Raw genomic sequence first — 22,699 nt, 5'->3', positions numbered from 1 at the left:
ATACAAACAAAGACCAGACGTTAATCTTCTGGTTCTTTCTTCTGGGGACAGCCGGGGGAGACCCATCTGCATGGGCTCCTCTACGTCCTCAGGAAAGGTATAAACACAAGGATTAGGTCTAAAAGTTGTTCCTCTTTCAGCCCTCCGCTCTCGGAGACGACGATCTATTTTAATAGCAAGCTTCATGAGTTTGTCGAGAGTCTCAGGAGCGGGGTACTGAAGGAGACTGTCTTTAATAAGTTCAGACAAACAGAGGCGAAACTGACTGCGCAGGGCAGGGTCATTCCAGCCACAGTCGTTCGACCAACAGCGAAATTTGGTACAATACACCTCTGCTGGATTTTTGCCTTGTTTAAGGGCACGCAGGTGACTCTCAGCTGAAGCCTCTCTATCTGGGTCATCATATAACAGGCCTAAAGATTTTAAAAAGGCGTCTACTGACAATAAGGCAGGATCATCTGCTCTTAACCCAAACGCCCAGGTCTGAGGATCACCCTGGAGCAATGACATTACTATCCCAACATGCTGAGAGGAACGAGGCCTTAAACGAAAAATAAGATTTTACTTACCGATAAATCTATTTCTCGGAGTCCGTAGTGGATGCTGGGGTTCCTGAAAGGACCATGGGGAATAGCGGCTCCGCAGGAGACAGGGCACAAAAAGTAAAGCTTTTCCAGATCAGGTGGTGTGCACTGGCTCCTCCCCCTATGACCCTCCTCCAGACTCCAGTTAGGTACTGTGCCCGGACGAGCGTACACAATAAGGGAGGATTTTGAATCCCGGGTAAGACTCATACCAGCCACACCAATCACACCGTACAACCTGTGATCTAAACCCAGTTAACAGTATGATAACAGCGGAGCCTCTGAAAGATGGCTTCCTTCAACAATAACCCGAATTAGTTAACAATAACTATGTACAATTTATGCAGATAATCCGCACTTGGGATGGGCGCCCAGCATCCACTACGGACTCCGAGAAATAGATTTATCGGTAAGTAAAATCTTATTTTCTCTATCGTCCTAGTGGATGCTGGGGTTCCTGAAAGGACCATGGGGATTATACCAAAGCTCCCAAACGGGCGGGAGAGTGCGGATGACTCTGCAGCACCGAATGAGAGAACTCCAGGTCCTCCTTAGCCAGAGTATCAAATTTGTAAAATTTTACAAACGTGTTCTCCCCTGACCACGTAGCTGCTCGGCAAAGTTGTAATGCCGAGACCCCTCGGGCAGCCGCCCAAGATGAGCCCACCTTCCTTGTGGAGTGGGCCTTTAAAGATTTAGGCTGTGGCAGGCCTGCCACAGAATGTGCAAGTTGGATTGTGCTACAGATCCAACGAGCAATCGTCTGCTTAGACGCAGGAGCACCCATCTTGTTGGGTGCATACAATATAAACAACGAGTCAGATTTTCTGACTCCAGCTGTCCTTGCAATATATATTTTTAATGCTCTGACAACGTCCAGTAACTTGGAGTCCTCCAAGTCACTTGTAGCCGCAGGCACTACAATAGGCTGGTTCAGATGAAATGCTGACACCACCTTAGGGAGAAAATGCGGACGAGTCCGCAGTTCTGCCCTGTCCGAATGGAAAATCAGATATGGGCTTTTGTAAGATAAAGCTGCCAATTCTGATACTCTCCTGGCAGAAGCCAGGGCTAGAAGCATGGTCACTTTCCAAGTGAGATATTTCAAATCCACCTTTTTTAGTGGTTCAAACCAATGAGATTTTAGAAAGTCCAAAACCACATTGAGATCCCACGGTGCCACTGGAGGCACCACAGGAGGCTGTATATGCAGCACTCCCTTAACAAAGGTCTGGACTTCAGGGACTGAAGCCAATTCTTTTTGAAAGAAAATCGACAGGGCCGAAATTTGAACCTTAATAGATCCCAATTTGAGACCCATAGACAATCCTGATTGCAGGAAATGTAGGAATCGACCCAGTTGAAATTCCTCCGTCGGAGCACTCCGATCTTCGCACCACGCAACATATTTTCGCCAAATTCGGTGATAATGTTGCACGGTTACTTCCTTCCTTGCTTTAATCAAAGTAGGAATGACTTCTTCCGGCATGCCTTTTTCCTTTAGGATCCGGCGTTCAACCGCCATGCCGTCAAACGCAGCCGCGGTAAGTCTTGAAACAGACAGGGACCCTGCTGAAGCAAGTCCCTCCTTAGAGGTAGAGGCCACGGATCCTCCGTGATCATCTCTTGAAGTTCCGGGTACCAAGTCCTTCTTGGCCAATCCGGAACCACTAGTATCGTTCTTACGCCTCTTTGCCGTATAATTCTCAATACTTTTGGTATGAGAGGCAGAGGAGGAAACACATACACCGACTGGTACACCCAAGGCGTTACCAGCGCGTCCACAGCTATTGCCTGCGGATCTCTTGACCTGGCGCAATACCTGTCCAGTTTTTTGTTGAGGCGAGACGCCATCATGTCCACCATTGGTCTTTCCCAACGGGTTACCAGCATGTGGAAGACTTCTGGATGAAGTCCCCACTCTCCCGGGTGAAGATCGTGTCTGCTGAGGAAGTCTGCTTCCCAGTTGTCCACTCCCGGGATGAACACTGCTGACAGTGCTATCACATGATTCTCTGCCCAGCGAAGAATCCTTGCAGCTTCTGCCATTGCACTCCTGCTTCTTGTGCCGCCCTGTCTGTTCACATGGGCGACTGCCGTGATGTTGTCCGACTGGATCAACACCGGTTTTCCCTGAAGCAGAGGTTCTGCCTGGCTTAGAGCATTGTATATTGCTCTTAGTTCCAGAATGTTTATGTGAAGAGACGTTTCCAGACTCGTCCATACTCCCTGGAAGTTTCTTCCTTGTGTGACTGCTCCCCAGCCTCTCAGGCTGGCGTCCGTGGTCACCAGGATCCAATCCTGTATGCCGAATCTGCGGCCCTCCAATAGATGAGGACTCTGCAACCACCACAGAAGAGACACCCTTGTCCTTGGAGACAGGGTTATCCGTAGGTGCATCTGAAGATGCGACCCTGACCATTTGTCCAACAGATCCCTTTGGAAAATTCTTGCGTGGAATCTGCCGAATGGAATTGCTTCGTAAGAAGCCACCATTTTTCCCAGGACTCTTGTGCATTGATGTACAGACACCTTTCCTGGTTTTAGGAGGTTCCTGACATGCTCGGATAACTCCTTGGCTTTTTCCTCCGGGAGAAAAACCTTTTTCTGAACTGTGTCCAGAATCATCCCTAGGAACAGCAGCCGAGTTGTCGGCATTAACTGGGATTTTGGAATATTCAGAATCCACCCGTGCTGTTTTAGCACTTCTTGAGACAGTGCTAATCCCATCTCTAGCTGTTCTCTGGACCTTGCCCTTATTAGGAGATCGTCCAAGTATGGGATAATTAATATGCCTTTTCTTCGAAGAAGAATCATCATCTCGGCCATTACCTTTGTAAAGATCCGAGGTGCCGTGGACAATCCGAACGGCAGCGTCTGAAACGGATAGTGACAGTTTTGTACAACGAACCTGAGGTACCCCTGGTGTGAGGGGTAAATTGGAACGTGGAGATACGCATCCTTGATGTCCAAGGATACCATAAAGTCCCCCTCTTCCAGGTTCGCTATCACTGCTCTGAGTGACTCCATCTTGAACTTGAACTTCTTTATGTACAGGTTCAAGGACTTCAGATTTAGAATAGGCCTTACCGAGCCATCCGGCTTCGGTACCACAAAAAGAGTGGAATAATACCCCTTCCCTTGTTGTAGAAGAGGTACCTTGACTATCACCTGCTGAGAGTACAGCTTGTGAATGGCTTCCAAAACCGTCTCCCTTTCGGAGGGGGACGTTGGTAAAGCAGACTTCAGGAAACGGCGAGGTGGATCTGTCTCTAATTCCAACCTGTACCCTTGAGATATTATCTGCAGGATCCAGGGATCTACCTGCGAGTGAGCCCACTGCGCGCTGTAATTTTTGAGACGACCGCCCACCGTCCCCGAGTCCGCTTGAGAAGCCCCAGCGTCATGCTGAGGCTTTTGTAGAAGCCGGGGAGGGCTTCTGTTCCTGGGAAGGAGCTGCGTGTTGCTGTCTCTTCCCTCGACCTCTGCCTCGTGGCAGATATGAATAGCCCTTTGCTCTCTTATTTTTAAAGGAACGAAAGGGCTGCGGTTGAAAAGTCGGTGCCTTTTTATGTTGGGGAGTGACTTGAGGTAGAAAGGTGGATTTCCCGGCTGTAGCCGTGGCCACCAAATCTGATAGACCGACTCCAAATAACTCCTCCCCTTTATACGGCAAAACTTCCATATGCCGTTTTGAATCCGCATCGCCTGTCCACTGTCGCGTCCATAAAGCTCTTCTGGCCGAAATGGACATAGCACTTACCCGTGATGCCAGTGTGCAGATATCCCTCTGTGCATCACGCATATAAAGAAATGCATCCTTTATTTGTTCTAACGACAGTAAAATATTGTCCCTGTCCAGGGTATCAATATTTTCAATCAGGGACTCTGACCAAACTACCCCAGCACTGCACATCCAGGCAGTCGCTACAGCTGGTCGTAGTATAACACCTGCATGTGTGTATATACTTTTTTGGATATTTTCCATCCTCCTATCTGATGGATCTTTAAGTGCGGCCGTCTCAGGAGAGGGTAACGCCACTTGTTTAGATAAGCGTGTTAGCGCCTTGTCCACCCTAGGAGGTGTTTCCCAGCGCTCCCTAACCTCTGGCGGGAAAGGGTATAATGCCAATAATTTCTTTGAAATTATCAGCTTTTTATCAGGGGCAACCCACGCTTCATTACACACGTCATTTAATTCTTCTGATTCAGGAAAAACTATAGGTAGTTTTTTCACACCCCACATAATACCCTGTTTAGTGGTACCTGTAGTATCAGCTAAATGTAACGCCTCCTTCATTGCCAAAATCATATAACGTGTGGCCCTACTGGAAAATACGGTTGATTCGTCACCGTCACCACTGGAGTCAGTGCCTGTGTCTGGGTCTGTGTCGACCGACTGAGGCAAAGGGCGTTTCACAGCCCCTGACGGTGTTTGAGTCGCCTGGACAGGCACTAATTGATTGTCCGGCCGCCTCATGTCGTCAAACGACTGCTTTAGCGTGTTGACACTATCCCGTAGTTCCATAAATAAAGGCATCCATTCTGGTGTCGACTCCCTAGGGGGTGACATCCTCATATTTGGCAATTGCTCCGCCTCCACACCAATATCGTCCTCATACATGTCGACACACACGTACCGACACACAGCAGACACACAGGGAATGCTCCTAACGAAGACAGGACCCACTAGCCCTTTGGGGAGACAGAGGGAGAGTTTGCCAGCACACACCAAAAGCGCTATATATATATCAGGGATAGCCTTATAATAAGTGCTCCCTTATAGCTGCTTTGTTATATCAAAATATCGCCATAAATTTGCCCCCCCCTCTCTGTTTTACCCTGTTTCTGTAGTGCAGTGCAGGGGAGAGACTTGGGAGCCGTCCTGACCAGCGGAGCTGTGAGAGGAAATGGCGCCGTGTGCTGAGGAGATAGGCCCCGCCCCTTTTCTGGCGGGCTCGTCTCCCGCTATTTAGAGAAATCAGGCAGGGGTTAAATATCTCCATATAGCCTCTAGGGGCTATATGTGAGGTATTTTTAGCCTTTATATAGGTTACATTTGCCTCCCAGGGCGCCCCCCCCCCCAGCGCCCTGCACCCTCAGTGACCGCGTGTGAAGTGTGCTGAGAGGAAAATGGCGCACAGCTGCAGTGCTGTGCGCTACCTTTAGAAGACTGCAGGAGTCTTCAGCCGCCGATTCTGGACCTCTTCTGACTTCAGCATCTGCAAGGGGGCCGGCGGCGCGGCTCCGGTGACCATCCAGGCTGTACCTGTGATCGTCCCTCTGGAGCTTGATGTCCAGTAGCCAAGAAGCCAATCCATCCTGCACGCAGGTGAGTTGACTCCTTCTCCCCTCAGTCCCTCGCTGCAGTGATCCTGTTGCCAGCAGGAATCACTGTAAAATAAAAAACCTAGCTAAACTTTTTCTAAGCAGCTCTTTAGGAGAGCCACCTAGATTGCACCCTTCTCGGCCGGGCACAAAAATCTAACTGGAGTCTGGAGGAGGGTCATAGGGGGAGGAGCCAGTGCACACCACCTGATCTGGAAAAGCTTTACTTTTTGTGCCCTGTCTCCTGCGGAGCCGCTATTCCCCATGGTCCTTTCAGGAACCCCAGCATCCACTAGGACGATAGAGAAATAAAGCTTACAAGCTTCCTTAAAATTAAAGAAATATTTTCGGTTACCCGAAAAACGGTCAGGTAAGTGCATTTTTGGTTCTGGGACCACACTCGGGGAGGCTCGCAAAAGATCTTCCTGCGATTTTACCCGAAGAGTAAGGTCCTGAACCATCTGAGTTAGTTCTTGAATTTGGTTGACCAAAAGCTGACCGGGATTCAGCCCTAAAACTGCCGGATTCATGAAGCCGAATCTTTAGACTAACCAAAACAAAGAATGGAAAAATTAACCCCCTTTTTTTTTTTTTATGTTTTGGGCCGGTGATAATGTTATGATCCTGATACTCAGGTCAGGAGAGATCTTATACGGTGGGACCCGAGTACCAGGACGTAATGCTGGGAAAGGGAAATGGAATGGGAATAGCCCCTGGCACCCTATCTCCGTTGTCTCACCCGTGCTGTCAGTACACTCTTGCGAGACTATGGTTTCTTGGGCCCATGGCAGCCGCGTTTGAAGGGCGGATTACGTCTGCCCAACTCCGATGCCCCCTCAGGTCTTAATGAGAGACAAAGAGTGAACTGAGACAGGGTGATAACAAGGGGCCCTCTAACTAAACAACAAGGCCAGGGGCTACTGGCAAACCTGAAACTAAAAGTATGTGCGGATTACCGCCAGGGAAAAGAACAACCAAAATATTCCACTTGTCCACTCTCCTACACGGCACCGCCGAGTACCGGAGAGGACTATGGAAGCGGAAACCTCCGCAAATGCACCAGTACAATGAAATAATACTAAAGTGGCCTAGGCCACAACATGCGGCAGGGCCTCAACTCACGAAACCAAGAAAGAACCTCAATCGACTGCCACAGGTAACTTAGGACCAGAAGAACTCCTTGGGACCATGTGACTAACTCTAAGATTCAGGAACTCGGAGAACTGGAGAGACCGGACACAGTTAACCAGGAACAGACGTTCACCAAACATGAGCAGCATGCAGGAAGCTATCACCGGCGTCTGTGTGAGGCACTGACGAAGCATTTAACAGGGAACCCTACAGAGTACAGAGCCTAATTACAATAAATGTCGTGCAGCTGCCTTGCTGCACGACCAGAGAAACATGTGTAAGTACTTTAATTAATCAACCCTGCAACGAGGAACGCGGTCCGCCTGTGGAGTCCCCGTTGCTAAGGTCCCAGGGGCTTGACGCGCCCGGGGTCCTAGCGTTGCTAGGGACCGGCGGCTCAGCGCGCACGGCGTCCCTAGTTGCTAGGCGCCGGGCAAGGAGGAAGCCCCGGACCGCGGCGCCTAACATAATCTGGAGAATAACTGAGCAGTATATTATAAAGAAGGAGTTACTGTAGAAATAAAGAGGTCGTACTTGGATGCAACATTTACATAATTACACAACGAGTTTTGGAGAATCTTTGGGCTCTTCCTGAGGCACAGCTACCATATGGCAGCTTCTCCTGAGTGTGGAGAGTACAGGGGCTGGGTTACTATGAAGTGTATTGGACAGGTCATCTAGCAGCTTTGTAAATGACTCTTGTGACAAAAACAGCACAAATCTGACGTGTGTAGAATTGCAGGATTGTGGCTGAAGAGAACCCAGGTCAGGTGTTGCTGCTAGCCAGGGTTGAGAAGCAGCTGATTGTATGGAACCTGTCAGTTTGTGCTAAAAGGGTTTCAAACACAAGAAGCAATGCTCCTGATGGTGGATAAGCTACCCAGGTCATAGGCCAGGGGGGTGACTACTGTTAGGGGTCCTGGCTCTGAGGGTCCACTGGAGAACTTGTGTTTCTGCATTTGGAAGATTCTCTGAAATCTGCTTTGCTGTAACTGACCCGTGAATCCCGCATCTGTTTCTGTAACTGACCCGTGAATCCCGCATCTGTTTCTGTAACTGACCCGTGAATCCCGTATCTGTTTCTGTAACTGACCCGTGAATCCCGCATCTGTTTCTGTAACTGACCCGTGAATCCTGCATCTGTTTCTGTAACTGACCTGTGAATCCCGCATCTGTTTCTGTAACTGACCCGTGAATCCCGTATCTGTTTCTGTAACTGACCTGTGAATCCCGCATCTGTTTCTGTAACTGACCAGTGAATCCCGCATCTGTTTCTGTAACTGACCCGTGAATCCCGCATCTGTTTCTGTAACTGACCCGTGAATCCCGCATCTGTTTCTGTAACTGACCCGTGAATCCCGCATCTGTTTCTGTAACTGCCTGTGGTTGAAAATACATTTATCTTGGATTTTACTCCGGTCTATGTGATTCCTGTTGCACTCTATATTCTATAAAGTTTTATTATTATGTATTTTTTTTTCTACTTAAGGCTCTGGATAAAAAGAATGTAACATTTGGACTTCAAAGAATTAACAAACCTCCTCACACCTGTGACACTGTATATACTAGGATAAAGTACCTTGTACGAGTACAGCCAGGAGCATCTATAATCCCAAAGGTAGCAGTTTTATTTCTTATTTCTTTCAAATCTGCATATTGGGCCATTATTGTAGTGTATCTTGCCCATAAAAGTGGTCATATACATAGGTGCATATACAGATTTACCATGCTGCTCATGGTGAGGCTAGGGGGGCATCCCAATGCTAGGTACACACTATATAATTATATTTCAGATGATCTGTCCGATCTGGCTAGTTGTAACGAAAATCTAGGAATGTATGGGAGAAAATGACAACCATTTGTTCCCAAACACTGGAAAACAAAGAAAAATGATCAAATTTAGTGAAATTCATTTGATTTAATCAATTGGTCTGAACGACCATTTTTGGGGTGAAAAAAGATTTAATATGGATGCAAAATGTGGCAATAGGTTTTTGCTATTCCCCAATCTTTGTAAATAGGCCCAATAGGATTATAAAGAGGAAAAGGTCAAACAAACCAAGCTCTAGAACCAGATCAGAGTGGCAGTACTACATCCATAGGCAGGATCAGGAACAGAGCAAAGGTCAGGGCTGGTGCCATACAATGAAAGTGAACAGAATACTACAGTAGCAGAATAAGAAGTACCTCAGTTACAGCAACTTAACCTATGAAAGACAATACCTACAACCATTTGTACACATGGGATCCGGTCAGTATACTGGCATTCAGGATGTCGGCAGTCACAATACCGATGCCAGAATCCCGGCATGGATCACAACACCGGAGTTGGAATCCTGACTCCCAACATCCCAAACGTAAGGGCTCCTTAGTGTCAGGTCATGAAAAGCAGTTCGGTGTAGGCTGCTGGGAGCGGGTTAGGTTTAGGCACCACCAAGGAGGGTTAGTCTACGGGGTGGGGGTAAAGGTCAGCACACAGGTGAGTCTATCGGAGTTTACTTCATACGTGCTGACTTTCTGGCTGCCCATTCCAGTAGGGAGAAGCCAGGTTGGCACTGTGCAGCACAGGTGAGGGGTGTGGTGGCACGACTGTATCATTGTGGCCTGCCCCGCTATAGAGTGCAGAGATTACTGGCAATATAAAGCATGTGACAGGGTTGGGAAAATAATAGGATTTTGGTACCTACCGGTAAATCCTTTTCTCTTAGTCCGTAGAGGATGCTGGGGACTCCAAAGGGACAATGGGGTATAGACGGATCCGCAGGAGGCTGGGCACACTATAAAGACTTAAACTGGGTGTGAACTGGCTCAACCCTCTATGCCCCTCCTCCAGACCTCAGTTAGAAAACTGTGCCCAGGAGAGATGGACATTTCGAGGAAAGAATTTATTGATATAACACAGTGAGTGTCATACCAGTGTCAAAGTCAGAAAAATGTTTCTATACACATTGCCATATTTGCACCTCACCCTGGTACGCGCTGCGCATGCGTGCGCTTTCCCGTGAAGGCGCATACCCGCTACTGTGTGCACTCGCTCGCACTCGGTATGCGTATTTACGGTAAAGAGTATGTAGTCGTAGCGTGCGACTCATTCGTTACACATTTTCATAATTAATGTAGTTTATAGATCATGATCCCTTTGATAGTTTCTGAAAGTTTGGTCAATATAGAATGTCCCTGAACGGAGGAATCCCTCTTTGTATTGTACGAAGGGTCTAACAGGAGTCATACAGCAGTGTTTGATACCCATCGGAAGAGTATTTAATTAACAATATTCCGGTGTTGGTTTGGAGCGTATTAATCGCTCGTGCGGATAGTTATGGACATAAGAAGTTTATGTCCATTTCTATTATTTACTCATACTCAGGTATGTATCAATTGGGGACTCGTCCTGTCCTTCTCATATCTGCACTAGGTAGATCAGCAGACATTATCCCCCAGCAAAGGGTGGGAGGTTGTCTCGCAGTGCTGACGGGATAAGCGTCTGCTTCGCTTAGATAAAGAGTGCTGAAGGAATACGGGAACCGGAAGTAAGAACAAAACGCTTGTGTCTTTTAAAACTGTTTATTTCTCTTCTGTCTTGCGTATACACGCACGCATACATATATATCTGCATTTCTTTTTCAATTTCGTATATCACTATTCCTGTTTGCCAATTTTTATAGTTGATAGAAAGTGCTAAAAGAGATTTGCTGTTATTTCATAGTAGAGGTAATAGTTAAAGTATAGACCAACACACGGCTTGTCTGGGAGATAAGGCAGTCAGTGTGGTGTGCGGTAGATGATCAGGGATCATCTACATTGATAAAAGTAGAAATTGTGTTACGGTGGATCTTTGTTTTGCGTACACGTGTCTCTAACAAAGACTAGCGTACGCAATCCAAAGGCAGACGCACGCAGCGTACATTACGCAACGTAGCGTCCGGTTACGCCCACGTAGCTCAAATCGCGATAAGTTGAAGTAACGCAAAGGCGATAAGTAATGCACAGCGGTAGATAACGCGACGCGGTAAATAACGCAAATCTATTTTTGGAAAATTTGAAATTTAGTTTAACAGATCCTGCTCCTAATTGGTAACACAGCTGGGCTAAAGAAAATTTCTGCGCAGAAATAGAAGCAAAAGTGTACATGTGTTGAGTGAGTGTGTTTTTATCACATAAGTTTATATAACTTAGAGGTTGAACCAAAAGGAAATCGGGTACTCGTAAAGGACATACGTGTAAGTGACATATACGGTGGCTAGGGAGGCATCCTTGGTTAAATAATATATGAGCATTAGAGTATAGCGGATCACAAGGTAACAAGACCAGGAGGTCACAAGGTAACAAGACCAGGAGGTCATAAGGTACAAGAAGGTCCGCTATAAAGGTACAAGAAGCACAACCCCGGGGGTTGGTGCTAAAACCCATATAGGCCATTTGAAGCTCTGGCTGAAGGAATTCGCAGCCGCAATTTTCGATTCCATTGATCTCTCAGTACATAACAAGTAGTGCTTATGTACTGAACGATTGTACCGCACGTCATTGTGTGCATTAGTAAACCTGACTAGTATCATTTTGCGTACCAAGGTCATAAACGCTAGTTGTACATTCTGACGTGATTTGTGTAATTTTTTATTTTTAAAGGGAAGTTCGCTGGTCACTCAGGAACTATCTAACAACCCCACCTTTACTGGAAAGAGTAAGTGTCCTTCGGGTAACCCTCGTATGTTCCAGTAAACAGAAGGTTTTTGGTAGGGCCCTGTATCGAGTACGCCAGCACCATATCGGTGTGATCAGGTCGTATTGGTCGAGGTGGGCGAGTGAGTGGGGTACTCGGTAAACCGCCACCGCCGGCCTATTTTGAATAATTTGGTTTGCTGTAAGGGTTCGCTGAAGACCGTGATATAAAGATCAAAGGAGTAGTAAGCAACACCTGCAGATTATGGGGGCCAATTGTTCAGGTAGGGGGCGATCAACCTCGGTTCGGGTTGATTCAGAGAACCGACCAGTCGGGTCGGCAAGGTACATCATGTGTGAAAAATACGGAAGTCACACAGAGGTTTTATGTGATGAATGGGAGAGAATGACTGTACAAGACAGGGAGAAATTCCCAAGAATAGGTAGCTTCAGTCCAGAAGTGTTACAAAATTTAAGGAGGAGGATATGTCTCATAAAATCAACAAAGAGACGAATTCAGCATCATGATTATTTACAGTTGTGGCAACAGGAAGGTGAGATACAGAGAGGTTTGGCTCTGGCGGCGGGATCTGGGGCAGTCAGGAAACTGATAGCCACAGCCCCACCTCCACCATACATTGCAGGAGAGAAGCTGATTGCGGAGAAAAACGCACTGGGGTGTAAAACACAAACTCTTAGCAACCCTGTAAATGTTAATGATGTTAACCAAGTAACCCATGCAATTATTAACCCGTGCAAGTTGTACCCTGTTTTGAACTTTCCTCAGGAGTGTGATCAAGAAGACGATTCAGCAACAATTTCAGCTCTCTCTCTAGCGGCCACCATATCAGAAACCACAGTAGGAACTGCACCACTCACGAGATTAGTGAAGGCCCCTAGCGGAGGGATAGGTGAGGTCGTGTCAACGGGTAAGTACGGCACCATGCATTATACTGAAACAATTTCACCACAAGTTGTAGAATCTACACAGAATGAGGTTGTTAGAGTTAACCCTGTTAAGAGTAATAGCAGTTCCCAATGGGAAAACAGATGTATCAGGAGCCACTCCCATAAGGAACATTGCCATGTACACACCATTTTCCCGAATGGAATTAAGAACAATAGTGTCCGAATTTCCTGACCCCAGGAAAGACTTAGTTGCTAGCCAAAAATACATCAGGGATCTAGGGAACACTGTAGAGCCCAACAACAAAGATTGGCAGATACTGCTAAGAGCTTGTTTACCTTCAAATGTCGACTCAGTTCAATTCTTAGCTGATTGTGGACTAGATAAAGATGTACCGCTTTCAGACGTATACAACAAAGATAACGTAAAAAGGATAAATTTACAGCTAAAGGAGTATTTCCCAGCCGTTGTTAAATGGAACAAAATATTCTCCATTAGACAAAAAGAGTCCGAAACGGCAGCAGAATATTTTCATCGGGCACTATTAGAAATGGCAAAATACACTGGAATAGAAGACATTAGGACCAACCCAAACCATCAAGACGTAGCAGTATCTGTACTGATGGATGGTTTAAAGGAAACATTAAAGACTAGGGTTCAGACCACGCAACCATGTTGGCGAGGTCTGTCGGTGTCCACATTGAGAGAGGCTGCTATTGATCACGACAGAAACATCACTAGACACAGGGAGTCGCAAAGTGATAAGTTGATGTCAGTAAGTATACAGGCGCTGACCACAAGGCAGCCTGCGTATGTACCACCGAATCCTGTGGGTAAGTCAAGTGTAATAACATGTTTTTCTTGTAACAAACAGGGACACTATGCACGAGACTGTAGAACAAAGAGTGTACAAAGATCTTTTCAACCCCCTAGACAACGACACGACACACGACATTGGGAGCAGGGTCCACAGAGGCGGAGTTTTGAGCCACATACAGGAGAAACAAAAAGATACCCCCCGAACAGAGATTGGCATGCCTCTGGTAGTTCCCAGCTAACTCCCTCACAAGTAGTCGCTGCCAGCGGGATTCAGGGAAGTCAGCATACCCACTAGGGGTGTGGCCATACCTGTAATCTGCAGCCAGTGAAATTGATTGCCAGTCTTGGAAGTGAACCAGAGATTGCAATCAATGTAGCTGGTAAAACTTTAAATTTTCTTGTAGACACAGGGGCGGCCAAGTCAGTGATAAATTCGACAGTGGGCATGAGAACCACTGGTAGGACAGTTCCAGCCATGGGAGTAACAGGAGTAGTCCAGCACTACCCTGTTAGCAAACCAGCCGAGATTACAATAGGGCCTTTGCATACCAAGCATTCGTTTTTGCTAGCTGCATCGGCACCAACCAATCTCCTGGGAAGAGACTTACTATGTAAAATGGGTTGCGTCATTTATTGTACTCCTGAAGGTGTATTCTTGGACATTCCTGAGAATCACGCTCAGGAAGTGCGAGACATGTTAGACTCCCCATCAAAATTAATGTCACATTCCATTATGACAAATAGGAATCCATCCCAAATAGAAGAGATGACATCTCAGATACCAGAGTCACTTTGGACAAAAGATGGACAGGACACTGGATTAATGGCAAACGTAGCTCCAGTAGTTGTACAAGTAAAAGATGGTAGGATAGCTCCAAAAATCCCACAGTATCCTCTGAAGCCAGAGGTGGAGTTAGGAGTTTTCCCAGTAATAGAGCGTTTGCTACAACAGGGCATTCTAGTAAGAACGTCCAGCACAGCAAATAGTCCCATCTTCCCTGTTAAAAAGAGTGGGGGGGAGGGGTTACAGGCTAGTGCAGGATCTAAGGGGGATTAACAAAATAGTTGAGAGTCAGTTCCCCGTAGTGCCTAATCCAGCTGTCATCCTAATGCAAATTCCTCCCACTGCCAAATTTTTCACTGTTATTGACCTCTGCTCCGCATTCTTTTCGGTACCTCTGCACCCTGACAGCCAATATTTGTTTGCATTTACATACAGAGGAGTCCAATACACGTGGACTCGGTTACCCCAAGGTTTCATAGATAGCCCAAGTATATTTTCTCAGGCTTTGCATGATTGTTTACAGTCTTTTCAACCAGAAAGTGGATCAGTATTGATACAGTATGTGGATGATTTACTGCTGTGTTCAGATTCACTGGAAGCTTCTCTGAAGGATACGAAACAGCTCCTGTTTCATCTTTCAGACACAGGACACAAGGTTTCCAAAGACAAGTTGCAATTATGCCAAACTAAGGTAAAATATTTGGGACACTGTCTAACACAAGGACTGAGACACCTGACCGCTGATAGAATCCAAGCAATTAGAGACATGACACTGCCACAAACCCAGCAACAGATCAGGACGTTTTTAGGAATGTGTGGGTATTGCCGTAATTGGATCCCAGGGTTTTCCATATTGGCGTTACCTTTGCAGGAAATGGTCTCTTCAAACAAACCTGATCGGATTTCGCATACAGACGAATCCGAAACAGCATTTGAGAGACTTAAGCAATGCCTAACGCAGGCACCAGCACTAGGTATGCCAGACTATGGGAAACCCTTTGAACTATACGGAACAGAAAGTGCTGGGTGCGCAGCAGGTGTACTAACCCAAAAGCACGGTGACGCCAGCAGGCCAGTTGCATACTACAGCGCTCAGCTAGACACGGTAGCGCGATCCCTCCCCACATGCTTGCGTAGCGTTGCGGCGATAGCATTGCTAGTGACAAAAAGCGAAGATGTCGTGCTAGGCCACAACCTCACAATCCATACACCACATGCGGTATCTGCCTTATTGAATTCTGCCCAAACCAGACACGTCTCATCAGCAAGGTTTACAAGATGGGAATTGGCATTAATGGCCCCAGTAAACATCACCATAAGGAGATGCAGCGCATTAAATCCTGCAACATTTCTCCCAGGTGTGCCTGGTCAGACACAAAGGGTGGAAGGTGAGAGTGATGGGGAAGGAGGATTTAATACAAAGGAAGATACACATGATTGTATGGAATATTTGACCCAAAATTTTACCGCAAGGCCTGACATCAGTGACAATCCACTGGAAGATGCAGAACTCACGTTCTACACTGACGGTAGTTGTCATAGACAGTCAGACTCGGGAGACTTGTGTACGGGATACGCAGTCGTAAATGACCAAGACACCATAGAAGCGGAACCGCTAGGTCCACCTCACTCAGCCCAGGTTGCTGAACTGGTCGCCCTAACCAGAGCATGTGAATTGGCGAAGGGTAAGTCAGCCAATATCTACACCGATTCTAGATACGCCTTCGGGGTAGTACATGATTTCGGAGCCCTATGGCGCCTCAGAAATTTCATGACGGCAGCTGGTACACCGATAGCGCATGCAGCTTATATAAAAAGGCTTCTAACAGCGATACAGGAACCCGACAGAGTGGCTGTTATCAAATGTAAAGCACATACATATAGCCAAGACCCAGTATCCCTTGGTAACAGCCGAGCAGACGAAGCTGCAAAGCTTGCAGCTGCTACCCCCATACAGACAGACACCACACAACTGATGGTATTTAATACCATCAACACACAGAAGTTGTGTGAGATGCAGAATTTGTGTTCCACACAGGAAAGAGCAGTCTGGAAGGCAAAGGGATATGGCCAGGAGTCCTCAGGGCTCTGGACGGATGGACATGGTAAACCAGTGGCCCCCAGAGCATATCTTCCATGCCTGGCTGAAGCAGCTCATGGGTTGACTCATCTAGGCAAGGAGGGAATGTGCAAATTGGTAAGAGCATACTGGTGCGCCCCAGGATTCTCCTCTCATGCGGGTAAAAGAGCAATGTCATGCCTTACCTGTCTGAGAAAGAATATTGGAAAAGCAATACCTACAGAACCATCCCATATCCCACCTGCCGGCGGCCCTTTCCAGGTAATACAAATTGACTTCATTCAATTACCCCCATGTCGAAATTTGAAATGTGTACTTGTCTGTATAGATGTTTTCTCGAATTGGGTCGAAGCATTTCCAGCAGCTACAAATACCGCTATGTTTACAGCTAAGAAAATTGTACAGGAATTTGTATGTAGATATGGTATCCCTAGGATAATCGAAAGTGATAGGGGTACCCATTTTAAAGGTGATGTCTTTCAAGGAATGTGTAAATTAATGGGTATTGATAGCAAGCTGCACACTCCGTACCGTCCACAGGCGAGTGCGAAGGTCGAAAGAGTGAACAGCACTATTAAAAATAAATTGAGTAAAGTAATGGCAGAGACAGGATTGACGTGGCCAGAAGCTTTACCCATTGTTTTGTATAGCATCAGAACCACTCCCAGGTCCCCTCTTAACCTGTCCCCTTTTGAAATTCTGTTTGGTCGACAACCGCATGTCATGATTAACCCTCAGGATGATTTGAAATGTAACAATGAAGTAACTGTAAAATACTTGATTAACATGAGTAAGCAGTTGAGGAATCAAAATGATAATCTGAAGTTGGTGATTCCTGATTTACCAGATAGTAATTGTCATGACATAGAACCTGGGGATTATGTAATGATACGAAATTTTCTACGCTCAGGTTGTCTTATTGATAGATGGGAAGGACCATACCAGGTCTTATTGACTAGCACCACAGCATTGAAGGTTGCTGAGAGAGAGACTTGGGTCCATTCATCCCACTGCAAAAAAGTTGCTGATCCAGAGAAGTCCCGTGATAAGGAACAGACGGTAGAGGTTGTATCACTGGAGTGTCTGTTCCAGGAGGACTGAGGCGGCACCTGAGCCTTGAAGACCGAAAGCAGTTGTTGACTCCCTTCTCCCTTTTTATTGTTTTTCTCCACTTCCCATCCCCTCTCCCTTAAAATTTCTTTTTCCCCCTTCTCATTCTTCTCTATTTCCTCCTCAAAGATGGACTTGCCCCAAGAGACTGTGATCCGGATTTTGATGTTAACCATGATGTTGACCAGAGCAGTCTGTTCCGGCGAGAGTACCATAGAGGTCGAGAGAGGTTCTGGAATGGGTTCCGATTATGATGATGGAGGCGTAGTTTTCCAAGATCAACCAAACCAACAAGCAAAGGCGAGTATCAGAAAACGATCCGATAGCATTGATCATAGAAGAAATTGTGACGGATTGTTAGCTGAAGAAAACTGTATCTGTAGGCTCTGTGATAATCTAGTTGAAGATGGATGCATAAAGAAATGCCAATCCAGTTTTAATATCCATATGGACCGGCATCCATTGAGTGACTATCACTCCTTAGTGGGTAACGTATTAAACCAAACAGATTGTTGGGTATGCTCTCAAGTACCTCAGGGTCATAGCAAATCAGGGCTAGTACCATTTCCTTTAACGTTAGGGGAGGTACTTGAGCTAAGTGGTGGGAGACCGGTGGACCGGAGGTTTAACATCTCCAGCCCTCCTAGTTTGAAGCTCCACCAATACCATGTGGATAGGTCCCTCTTATGTTTTAACATCTCCAATCCCAGAAAACCGGGAAATTGGGAAGTGTCGTGGAGCAATTTAACCATGACCTTCTCGCATAGAGCAGATAGAATGCCTACAGATACAGAGCTTGTACGCCACATAGCCAGTAGAGGAAAATCTTTCCGGTATCGATATACCTTAGGAAATAGGATTACTAGAGTTGGAGAAGTATCACCAGGATACTGTGCACATATCGTACAAACTGATACGTGCATTAAGCAGATGGAAGAATTAGGGTCAGGAGATTTCACCTGGAAGGTTTGTAACATGGTCATGTCCTTCTCCGTCCCATATGTTCTCCCCGATGATGCATATTTCATATGCGGGAGAAAGGCGTACAAGTGGCTTGCCCCAAACTCTGAAGGATTGTGTTATATTGGAAAAGTATTGCCTGAAGTGATGACTGTAACACATGACAAAATGAAGGACATACACCGTGGTGCCCAAGCTCCTTATACTCACACTCATTACGAGCACCGAGTTAAAAGACAACTGTCAGAAAGGTTAGAGCATCCGGCCTCTGATCTTATCCATGAATCCACCGGGATTCAGGTTCTGGTAGCGTTAGATTTCACTCGCACCGCTCGAGGAGTGATGAATTATAGATACATTTCCGCACTCGCCAATTTGTTAGATAATATCACTGAAATGTATGATGACACGTTTAGATACACTGGAAGAGAACTTCAAGCCTACAAAACAGAACTAGTTCAGCATAGGATGGTTCTTAATTATCTTACAGCAGTAACAGGCGGATATTGTGTTACATTGGCAACACAGTACGGCATAAAGTGTTGCACGTATATCACAAATAGCACCGAGGATCCGGTAGAGGTCATAGACCAAAAGATGGACGATATTCTCCAATTAAAGTGGGAATTTCGTCGAAAACACAATCTCACCCTTGCTGCTGTAGGTAATGAGCTGACTGGTTGGGTGTCATGGTTGAACCCGCGAAATTGGTTCTCCGGTTTAGGAGACTGGGCTCAAGGAGTCATAATGGATGTTGGAAAGTTTCTCCTATGTATCTTAGGTGTTGTTATATCTATTGGATTGATATTTAGATGCGGGCAGGCTTTAATGAGGTGCAAACAAAGTACAAGAGTGATGAGCTTGAGGAGCGAGGAAACTGTAATTAACCTGGATTTGATTTATGACCCAATGATAGAAACCATGATGTGATGAAAATGCGATTATAAGGTCCGTTTCTTTCACCTGTTTTTCTGCTTTTCTCCAAGATACAAAGACCCCCTTGGACGAGGAAGTTGACGAGACGCTATACAGACAACAGACAAGCACCAAAGATGAAGTTTTGACAACCTATGATATGGACACTTGATGAACTTTGCCATGGATCCCCAGTTTCCCTAGTATTTTTAAACTCACGCTAGCCCAACATTTTTGTAAATCTGATGGCACTGACAAAGCTATTTGCTCATGCCCAAGGAGCAAGAAGACGACTCTCAACAGATACCGAACAAAACTTCAACAACAGATGTACATTTCCCTGACATAGAATATCATTGCATTTTCCATAAGTGTTCTTTATCTTCATCTCTACAACCCTCAGGTAATGACACACATAGACGATAGGGAATACAGGCACAGATATCAGCAACCACATACCTCCCCCATTCATGTATCATCAACTAAAATGTGCATCCCCATTTTGTTACAACCACAGCCGAAATGAGCTCGGTAGAGTTTGACAGCCCACCCACAGACCCTTAGTACGGGATAAGAAGGAATTCAAATGTATACTTCGCAATACCTCGAAGCTTGATTTACCACACGTACGGCACGATGATACATGACCCTCCAAACATGGACTCATACACACATGCTTCGGCTTTCTCACTAGGTCATACCCTCTTCACACCTACTCCACTCTTCTTCCTTACCCCACCATGGAAATCAATTAACCCCTGACTTACATTTTTCTCCTTTTGAAATGTTTTAGAAGGTGGCAGTTATTATTGACTGCCAAAGGGTGGACTGTCAAAGTCAGAAAAATGTTTCTATACACATTGCCATATTTGCACCTCACCCTGGTACGCGCTGCGCATGCGTGCGCTTTCCCGTGAAGGCGCATACCCGCTACTGTGTGCACTCGCTCGCACTCGGTATGCGTATTTACGGTAAAGAGTATGTAGTCGTAGCGTGCGACTCATTCGTTACACATTTTCATAATTAATGTAGTTTATAGATCATGATCCCTTTGATAGTTTCTGAAAGTTTGGTCAATATAGAATGTCCCTGAACGGAGGAATCCCTCTTTGTATTGTACGAAGGGTCTAACAGGAGTCATACAGCAGTGTTTGATACCCATCGGAAGAGTATTTAATTAACAATATTCCGGTGTTGGTTTGGAGCGTATTAATCGCTCGTGCGGATAGTTATGGACATAAGAAGTTTATGTCCATTTCTATTATTTACTCATACTCAGGTATGCGGCGGGAAACCCAGTTTCCCACCCACCTGAGCTGTTGGAAATCGTCACAGCCCACCTGTATGAATCAACCTATGACCTTTTGTTATGATGCAGGGCCGAATTCCTTCGTCCAATGGACAATGGGATTGTAGGGACTATGAGATTGCATTGTGTGTGGGGCATAAATAGGCAGGCCGACCATATCCAACTTCACTCTCATCAACGGTTTTCTTGCTGATAATCGGGAGCTGGATATCGAGGCGCATGCGATTATACCCTTTGTGCGTAAGTTTCTCTCCGTAATCATTGTCTTACTGTGAGCCAATTTCTCTCATCTCTCTCCATTTCTCTCTCTCTCTCCCTTCTCTTTTCTCTCACATCTCCCCTAGACTAGTATTGTATTGTATTAGATAGTATTGTATTTTGGGTAGGAAGTATCTGTTATATTGTAGTGTATCATTTGTACTGTGATTCTCTTTTACAAGTATATTAGATATAATACAGTTAATAGGCGTTGGACCCTTAACCAGTATCTGTGTATTTCCTATAGTTTTAAGTGTTCACTTGAGCGTCGGTGACGCTCAAGCAGCTTTGTAGTTAGTCAGGTTACACAAGGTTGCACTTACACCCTGTATTCACATTAAGGTATTCTGTGTATTACATTGATAAAAGGTTTAGACATAAAGGTATAGCGTTGTGAGCGTCTGCGCCGCTGGTGATCTCCTCGTGGTCTCGAGCGTCCGCTACGCCGTAGCGAATCATTACTCTAGTCTTAGCCAATAACGTGCTGTCCTGTGATCACTGGGCCGTGAGCGAGCGTGACGCTTGAGCGTCTCGCCTACGGCTGAGCGATCGTTACGCAATTAGCGTACCCTTATGGTACTTCATACGTAGATAGCGTACTGTGTTCTTAGACTTCATTAAGGGTTATAAGTACGATAAATAGATTCAGCTTTATCACCAGCTCACACCTCAAACCACCGTAAACCGCGGCATTTAGTAGACTACCAGCCAACAGCATGAACAAAACACAGCCACTAGCTGAAAAAAATATGTAACACAACCCGTGTGTCCACAGAAGCAAAAATACGACCCTGCATGCTATGTCATGAACAGCGGTTGCAACCGCCAGACAGAAAATACACACCACCATGGTGTAACCAAAAGCAATAACTGCAGATACCATACGCACTGGGACGGGTGCCCAGCATCCTCTACGGACTAAGAGAAAAGGATTTAACGGCAGGTACCAAAATCCTATTTTCTCATACGTCCTAGAGGATGCTGGGGACTCCAAAAGGACCATGGGGATTATACCAAAGCTCCAAAACAGGCGGGAGAGTGCGGACGACTCTACAGCACCGAATGAACAAACATAAGGTCCCCCAAAAATCAGGGTATCAAACTCGCAGAGCATCGCAAAAGCGTTAGACCCCGACCACAAATCCGCTCGGCCAAGTTGAACCACGAGCCTCCTCGGGCAGTCGCCCAAGCAAAATCCCTCTTCCTAAAGGAAGGAACCTCCACCGACTATGGTGACGGCAAAACAACCGGAGAACGAACCTGCCAAACCGCAGCACAGATTCGACACGAAACAAACTGCATAACGCAGTTCCCCAACGTAGGTTGGGAACATACCATACAAACAGGGCCTCTGTTTCTCCACACTGATCCAAATTGATGACCTACATACTCAACTCCCTGGCTATCTCCCTTTCAGAGAGGTGAAAACGGATAGACCCCCTAGACCAACTAAAAACACCCACGATGTCATGAGGATGTCAACTGCTATATCCTGAGTGTCCCTTAACCTGGAACAATCTCCTCGAGGCCTCTCGTTGAGTTGAGACGCCAACATGTCCCTTTGTGACTATCCACAAAAAAAACTTGTCACGTCTGGGAAAGCTTCTCGATGATGACAGTGTTTCTCCCGGCTGAATACTGTGTCCGCAACGAAAATCTATTTCTCCGTCGTTTACCTCAGAAACTAAGACTGCTAACATATCGTTTACCAGACTTCCCACTCAACAGCGAACTGTGTATCTTCTGCCATTTCCGCTTTTTCCTTGTTGCATCCTAGCGGCTTACATACGCCATTGCTGACAAGTTTTTTGACAGAATTAACACGGGCAGAACACGAAGAATACGTTCGTCTAAA

General features: G+C 46.1%; 1 protein-coding gene across 3 annotated transcripts in view; it reads left to right on the top strand.

Moving 5' to 3' along the window:
• LOC134945751 (uncharacterized) overlaps positions 1–22,699 on the top strand; it is a 708,129-nt gene that overhangs the window by 656,349 nt on the left and 29,081 nt on the right. For 2 of the 3 annotated variants that reach the window (XM_063935217.1, XM_063935218.1), the window contains one exon: positions 8,533–8,661. In XM_063935217.1, coding sequence (XP_063791287.1) covers positions 8,533–8,661 — 129 coding nt within the window. Of the gene's footprint in view, positions 1–8,532; positions 8,662–22,699 lie in introns of those variants that run through there. The other variant, XM_063935219.1, reaches the window with a different exon arrangement.

This window comes from Pseudophryne corroboree, chromosome 7 (genome assembly GCF_028390025.1).
Source record: "Pseudophryne corroboree isolate aPseCor3 chromosome 7, aPseCor3.hap2, whole genome shotgun sequence".
Taxonomy (NCBI): domain Eukaryota; kingdom Metazoa; phylum Chordata; class Amphibia; order Anura; family Myobatrachidae; genus Pseudophryne; species Pseudophryne corroboree.
This window is presented reverse-complemented; position numbering and strand designations above follow the sequence as displayed.